Source organism: Olea europaea, chromosome 16, assembly GCF_002742605.1.
Source record: "Olea europaea var. sylvestris chromosome 16, O_europaea_v1, whole genome shotgun sequence".
NCBI lineage: Eukaryota > Viridiplantae > Streptophyta > Magnoliopsida > Lamiales > Oleaceae > Olea > Olea europaea.
Genome location: NC_036252.1, coordinates 6,532,987 through 6,541,190, shown reverse-complemented (window position 1 = coordinate 6,541,190; position 8,204 = coordinate 6,532,987). Strand labels below are relative to the sequence as shown.

The 8,204-nt window shown below is 32.3% G+C and overlaps 1 protein-coding gene across 1 annotated transcript; it reads right to left on the bottom strand.

The window, feature by feature from the left end:
- Window positions 1-2,042: 2,042 nt before the first annotated feature.
- On the bottom strand, window positions 2,043-3,990 carry LOC111412559. Its single transcript, XM_023043494.1, has 3 exons — window positions 2,677-3,990; window positions 2,383-2,536; window positions 2,043-2,086 (listed from the first exon to the last, which is right to left on the bottom strand). Exons 1-3 carry the CDS (start codon window positions 3,988-3,990, stop codon window positions 2,043-2,045), a joined length of 1,512 nt encoding a protein of 503 aa, XP_022899262.1.
- Between the last annotated feature and the right edge of the window lie 4,214 nt (window positions 3,991-8,204).

Below are 8,204 nucleotides of genomic sequence, written 5' to 3'. Positions count from 1 at the left end.
AAAATGAGCTTTAAAGTTTGGAGTAAAAAATGAAAAGGTCAAAAGTTCAATGATAATAAGTGATATTAAGCTCCAATTAGATTTATATTAAATCAGATATTTAGTACATTTTGATAAAAGTTGATGGAATATTGTGGAGTAAAAAGTTGAGGATTCCATGAAATGTGTGTTTATAATTAATTGTCGAATTTTGAATTATATTTTAATACATTTTTAAGTTAAACCAACTAGGGGTTAAGTGTAAAATTTGGTGACAATGCATAATTAATCATTTGAAAGGCTATATTGTAATTTCATTATTGATTTATTATTATTATTATTATTATTATTATTACTTTTAGTATGAGCATCAAATTGTCATTAATTATTAATATCCAATATGAATATATAGTTCATTCTTCATAATATTTATGTTGAACACAAGTGTATAAATTAAAGAATAATGTTATCCAATAGTAATGGTTCTTTTTACGTGTCTAGATAATCGTAAGAGTCCACTTTTACTTTTTCAGTAAAGTTATGATGCATTTTTATTCGTTGGATAGTTAAAGGTGAATACTCCATTGTCACCTAAACTGATATTGGATAATATTATTCTAATTAAAAGGTATATTCCATGTAAGGTAATATTAGAGTAATGATAAAAATTATTGGTGATAAGTAACATTGTAAAATAAATATTTGACCTAGGTTCTTATATTCAATAACAATACAGATGTAAACTTGTGATAGTCCATTTAAAAACTGTATTAATTCATATATTCAATTCGAAAGAGTAGTGTCTTTTTCAAGAAAGAGACCCACAAAAATCCTAACAAAATTGAAAATTTTAGCAAAAATTACTACAAAAATTTAGGCTCCGTTTGGAAAAATTTATAATTATTTATAAATGGTGAACTATTATTCATTTTTATCTATATAATAATTAAACGGTCTATAAATTCTTTGTATTTTCTTACTGCCCTTCTGCATTCTTTCTTTAGGGTTTGTTTGTGTTGGTAGAATTAATCTGCTCTGTACAAAATCTGTTTCAAGATTTATTTGGCTAATCGTTGTTTTTTTTTTTTTTTGGAGAAATGAAGAAAGGTCAAGAAAATTAACCGGATTCAACAATGGAAGATGACCAAGATTCAGACGGAGCTGAAACGGTGGCGCCGCCGGCTCCCACGAAACAACACAGTGCGTGAAGTTCAAGTTACCAAACATGAAGGAAAGTGGAAGGATCATTACTGTGTGGAGTGCAAAAAGATATTTAGCTCCGGCACGGCATTGGCAGACCACATGAGCAGTGCTCATGTTCAGTCCAACAGAGATTTCTTTATCGAGAAACTGAAATCCAAGAAGTAGAGGCACACGATGGAGCCACAAGTTGAGGCGGAAACGAATTTTTCCGAGCCGGAATATGAGGCCATGAATGGAGTTCCTTCATATGTTCTTGATGGTGATCAGATTGATTCAGGTCATGTGGAATTCGATACATTAGCGTGTTTGTATAGATTGATTATAAGCATATATTAAAGAATTATCAAACTCAAATTTTTGTAATTTGCAGGTGTAGTGCAAACTCATACGTAATGTTTATAAGCAATAATTACTCATCCCGTGTTTTTATCGACTTATATACGAGACAATATGATGAGCTATATCAAGTATGAATCATTAGCTTATATCATACTCTCGAATTTTAATTCTTTCCTATTACGTTCAATCTATCGTACACAAAAATTGTTAAGATTTTAAAAAGTCACAAAACGAAGCTAGAAGACTGCAAGAGCATTACTTGTTTACAATTTCTTATGCTATGATTTTTGGGCTTTGTTGCATGTACCTGGGCGTTTACACGTCCTTCACATGGCGAGTGGGTCCCACGCATTTATTGTGCGGGCACTGCCCCCATGTGAGGGGCGAGTGATCGGGCGTATAAATAACATTTTTCATAAATTTTAGTGTGCGCATCACCATGGTTCAAAGAAATCCAAGAATGTCTAAATGTCTCGTGATCTACTATTATAATAGCTATAACCACTTTCAACAAGATACATTTATGCATGGGCGCTGGGTGCATTTACCGGAACAGCTGCCGATGCTATAGAAAGAGGCGTAGGTATCCCAAAAGATAATGAACATGAAAGTGCAAAGGTTCAAGTACATATGAACATACAATAGAAAGAAATATTGGTCTACGTTGTACTACTGAGTAAAGCAAGTAGCATTGAGCATGCTTCTTCAACTAATCCACCAAATCAGTTAGCAAACTTGCATAACATATACAATAAAGGATATCAGTAAGCAAGCAAAAAACAAGAAGACGGGCAGAATACTGGATATTAAAGGCCTCAAAATTTCAACAAGAAAAAATGGACATCTAACTAGCTTTATTACCAGGCTCCATCCCACCTTCATCATCCTGGTTAAGCCTCTCATTTAGATCGAACTCGAAAACTTTATGCTCTTTTTTCGCCTTGTCTGTAGGGGTAACATGATCAGCACGATTGCACTCACCAGTGGAATGACATTGATTCTGAACTCCAAAAGCCTGATAAGAAAGGATATTATTGTTGAAAATCATACAACCATAAGTACTATAATAAACTGCTTTAAAGCTAAAAGATGTTTTTTACTTACTATGTTTATTTTCAATTGTTTGATGGCCTAGGCTTTTGGCTTATCCTTGACATAAGAAGCTTCATTTGAAGACTGATCATCAATGGTATTGTAAATCTTCACTTTGAACTTTTTGTGGCTTGATCTGTGCCCACCTAGTGCTTGGGGTGTGGTAAAACTCTTGCCACAACTGCTGCAAATGTACTTATCAGGTGTCACAGCTGGAAGAACAGATTTGGTCGCCGGTCCGATGGGGCTGAAATTTGGTGGCAATTCTTGATCTACTGATTTCTTCTCTTCTGTAGTCCTATTCTTGATTATCATAGAGCCATTGGTACCTTGTTTGTGAGGTTCATCAAACATATCTGGTGAATAATCTGAACTTATTGAAATTTCAGGATTCAATTTTCCCTTTCCTTCGCCTTTATGAAGGAATCTTTTGGATTGTGGACTACCAGGGTTTTCATCAGTTCTTTCCCAAATTTTCAGCTTTTCAACTGGAGAATTCCCTTCATCTCCAACTGGAAACGCCTTCTCTCTTTTCTTTTTCAATTGAAAATTCTGATTAAAATAATCAGTTTCACCCTCAGGAATCCAATAATTGCTGCTGGTGACTTCACCTTCCTTAACCTTGGAATTCAGATCTTCACTAGGTTTAGTAGAATCTCCATTGACAAGCCTTATGAGTTGTTGAACAGCTAGAATTTCCTTCGAATTCGGAAAAGGCGGCGATTCATTGACTGGCTTAGCTGGCGCCCGGCCACGCTTACCTATCACCAGCCACTTCACAGTTTTATTCAAACCAATCGCCTCAGAAGTCACCACAGGACCTGAATCAATCTGATCAGGATCAAGAACAAGCAAAGGTACCTTATTCATAGCCTCAAATTCATGCTCAGAAAACTTTCTCGCCGCTTCAGCTGGTGGCTCCATCCCTCTCCACTCCCTATCAGGATGGCTCCTCATGTGCCCAAATAAGGACTTGTTTGTAAGAAAACCCCTCCCACAGATCTTACAAATATTTTTTCCGCCATAGCCAGAAGGAGAACCGAAGCCCACAAGTTGCTTCGGCCGCCTCTTTTTCTTTGGTTTCAGCTTCTTGAGGGAGAAATCTCTGTTGGTTTGAGCATGAGCACTGCTTATGTGACCTCCCAATGCCTTGCCAGAGCTAAAACTCCTTTTGCATACCACACAGCAATGATCCTTCACTTTTGGGCCATCCTTCATATTATCCTCGTCCATGCGTTCTTTCACGTTTGGAAACTTGATTTTCACCGGCAGTGGTTTGTCGGCGGAACCACCCGTCGGCGCCACAGTTTCAGCTCCGTCTGAATTTTGGTCATCTTCCATCATTGAATCCGGATGATTTTCTTGATCTTTCTCCATTCTCAAGGAAGAGAAAACGGAAAAGATTAGCAAAATCAACTCTTCAAATAAATCTGGAAACTGATTCTGTACAGAATAGATTTTTATTCAACCAAAACAATCTAACCCTAAAGAAAGAATAGAGAAGGGCAGTGAGAAAATACAAGAATTAATTAAGGAAAGTGGTTGAATTTCAAAGGTAAAATTTTTATATTCAGAAGGAGAGCTGGTGTCTTAGCTTACTAGGAAATTGACCGAAAAGAAGAAGAAAAAACGAAAATTTCTCTGGCCCAGTCGCGAAAAATTCGGATTTTGATAAACCCTGAAGAAGATAGACCATTGTATGTAAATTCTTCTCTCTATCTCGATGTATTTAGTGGACGTATAGGCATAATTTATGATGAAAATGGTCGAAGATGAAGAGCTGTTGCATGTTAATAGTCATATTAATTATCACACACAAATAAATTCTTGATTTTTATTCATTTAGGTGTGTTTAATTGCCACTATTTTTCATGTAAAATGTGTTTTTTCCATATAAATTCTTATTTTTACGTTATTTGATTGCTATTTTTTTTCATGAAAAATATTTTCCTGCTTTTGGTCACGTGATCATATTTTTCTCAAAATTAAGGAAAATATTATTTTCCACGGAAGTCACACTCTCTTTCTCTCTTTTATCTATTCACTCTCTCTCATCTACCTACTAACCAAAAAGAGACAAGTATAAAATTTTCTAGATTAAAAATTAAATCAATCAAACACGTTTAATTGACAATTTCTATACTTCTTTCAATGCAAATTTCATACTTGCAATTAAACGCATCCTTAATTATCATTTTAGGGCTGAATTCTAAAAGAATGTTTTGGAGTAATCGATAATCGGTCTAAATTATAAATCAATAAAATAGATGAAGGATAAGTTGATAACATTTGTAAATAATTTTACGTGAATAAAAAATAATTTAATTGATTATAAGAAGATTATAAACATCAGCCAATTGTCGATAGACGATAATTATAACTTGCTATTAACGTTTATGGTACATTATCGAATATGACTAAGTGTGACAATAGAACAATTGTTGTGTCTAGTATTAGAAATATTTGGTCTAGCCCGTAATACACATTCTTGAAAAGGTAATGAAATCCGAAATAAGAGGTACAAGGCTTGATCTTTTTTCTAGTAATTTTATTTCTTGAATCATGATATTTGTTAATTAGGTTCTCATTTTCAATTTGTTAATAGATAAGAGACCTTGGGATGCAATTTTTATTCGGTTTGACAATGAAGTATCAAGGATGGTTGGCTTTTAATTCGATTAATTAGAATTTTTTTTTATTGAATTCTTATAATTAACATTCGATTAGTTGATATATTTTGTCTCTATAGACTACTTTTTGTCCAATTGTCTTTAGTTTTCTTTGAAATGAGATTACAAATATTTTGTTGATGTATTTGTTGCTTTATTGCTTGACAATTTAGTCTTTTTACAACATATTAATAGATTTTTTTTTTGACGGAAACTGTCATCGAACATGAGAGGTGCTAATTAGTAAAATATCGAGATAAGAATGCAATGAAAAAATTGGGAACATGAATGCAAAAATGAGCAAAAGTTGAATTTCAAACTCAAGTTTTTGTAATTTGTGCCAATATTGCAAATTTGAGATGTAACGTTAATATTTCACTAAAACCATGTGATGAAAATGATTATTCTGCAATTTTTACGGGATTTTTAGAAATTTTATTGCCTTCGTATGATTATATGTTTAAAATAAAAATTGTAATTGTATCTTTTTTCCTAAGTCAAAAATATAATTTTAATTGTCCTATGGATGCACCATACTATATTTCGCGTCTTGTTTGATATATCTCTTGAGGCTTTGACAGTTATTAATGGTAGCCAATGATGGGGTGTTTGGTGTGTTGCACTGATATATGTACAATGTTATGAGGTGTAATTTGGTGGCCTTGGAATTGCAAATTAGTACGATAAGCACCGTATACATAGGCTAGAAAATGAATTTATTGTAAATCCTACTATAGTATCATGTCTCATTGGTAACGATGAATATAACTATGATTTCTAAAGTTTAGAAGGGTGACAATGGACCTATAGGGTATGGGTATGCGTGCATGTTTTGTGCCACATGATATTTCAGGTCATACGTACACCGTAATAGAATTCAGATCGAAAAGATAAAAGACGTATAAGCTATAATTATGAGAGGTGTGAACTTTGAGAATGAGATCATATAAAGAGAAGAAATTGGAAACATCATATTAAGAGAAGAAATTGGAAACTGTGTACATGATTACGTATATGCTCATGCATATAGTTACTTGCTAAGCATTTCCTTATATAATTTTGCATTGTAGGTGTGTCAATTCATGTAGTGTACTAGAGATTGGTACCAATTCGCATATGATGGGATGCTTATGTACTAAATACACGATCGTGGTTGAGCTAGGATATGGCTGAAACCTAGAGCAGGTTACAACTGATTTCTAAAGGTATTTAGTTTTTGCAAATAGCCATCCATTATTTATAATGTTACTCATTGAATATCTTCCATTCTATATTCAAGTAAACATCCAAAAATATACTGTTCTAAAAATAAATTTTTTTTTTCGGATAGAGATTAACTAAATATTAATGACATATCGATTGATATATATATTTTTTAAATATATCCATTCTATGGTAAGATAATAATTCGGAGTCAAACACACTTGTACAACCATGCAATATTATTAAATAATTTGAAAAATCATTTTTAGAATGACATAATCAATATTTGATATAACATTATTTTATTGTTAAAATAATTTGGTGGTGGAATATAATAAATGAGAAGAAAATTTGACGAAATTTTGAGATGTTACAATAAGTATGTATTATCAAATTTTCAAACTCAAATTCTTGTAATTTGTAAGTGAAGTGCAAATCTAGATGTAGTGTTTATAATTTACTAAATGACGTGCGTAACGTAAATGCATTTAAAAACAATAATGACTCAGTCGCTCTTTTGTATAGACATAAATACAAGAATATGTGATGAGTCCAATCACGTATTAATCATTAACCTTTGTGTTTGGACACTCTTGTTCTTTGATCTTACAAATTGTGTCCTTTCTCTTTTACACACCATGTTAGCACGAAGAGCGTACCTAGTGCCAAAAAGAATACAAGACTACAAGATCCTTACAATTTCTCTTCTTAATTTTTGAGGTTCTCTTCACACTCCTCCTAAGGAATTCCAAAAATTGTCCCCATTTCTTCAATTCAAGTACAAGAAAATGCCATTGTTATTTTGATTGAATCTTGAATAAATAATACATAACTATGGAGTTAATTCGATAAGTTCTTTGGCTTGTTCTCTATTACAAGAAATAAATAAATCAAAATTATTTTTATTAAAAAATTCGAAGAAAATGTCCATTGATTCGAATTTAGAGTTAGTATGTTAATGGAACTTTAAATGACAGTAGAAACTCAACATCAATTGATTTAGCCCCTGTTTGTCATTCATTATTTATAAAATTAAAGAATTTTGAATAATATTTTTTGGAGAATGTGTGGTTAAAAAGTAAATAAACTTTATAGATTTATGTATAGAATATTTTATTGTGTAAATGTGTAATGGAGAATGATATTGTAGCAAACAATATAAAATTTTAAAGGGAGACAAACATGCATTTAATATTAAGCATTCGTGCTGCATTTATACTACCATAATTATATACACTTCTTGAAAATGATCTTGAATCTTATATCTTCTACTATTATAACAGCTATCAATTTGAACAAGATACACTATGAACGAAAAAGGCCCTCAATCTCCTCTGTAGTGAATTTATTGAATCAATTCCCGTTTCTATAGAAAGAGGTATAGGCATCCCAAAATTTAATAGGCTCACGTGCACAGGGGTGGAGTCAAAAAATTTGTTTAGTGTGAGCAAAATTTACTGTCAATTTGAAGCGTTAAAAAAATGGATTTTCCCTGACTACAGGAAAACTTACAGAATTCATACAGGATTTTGAAATGGAAAAATTTTGCCCTTTTGTCTTTTATGTTTTTTTCTTATCTTTGAATGATATTTCGACATATGTGCCCGTGAAAAATTTTCCGTGCAAAAACTCTATACTTGTAGCATAACTCAAAAAAAAAAAAAAAAAAAAAAAAAAAAAAATTTTTTTTCCAAAAAGAAATTTAAAAAAATTTTCCAT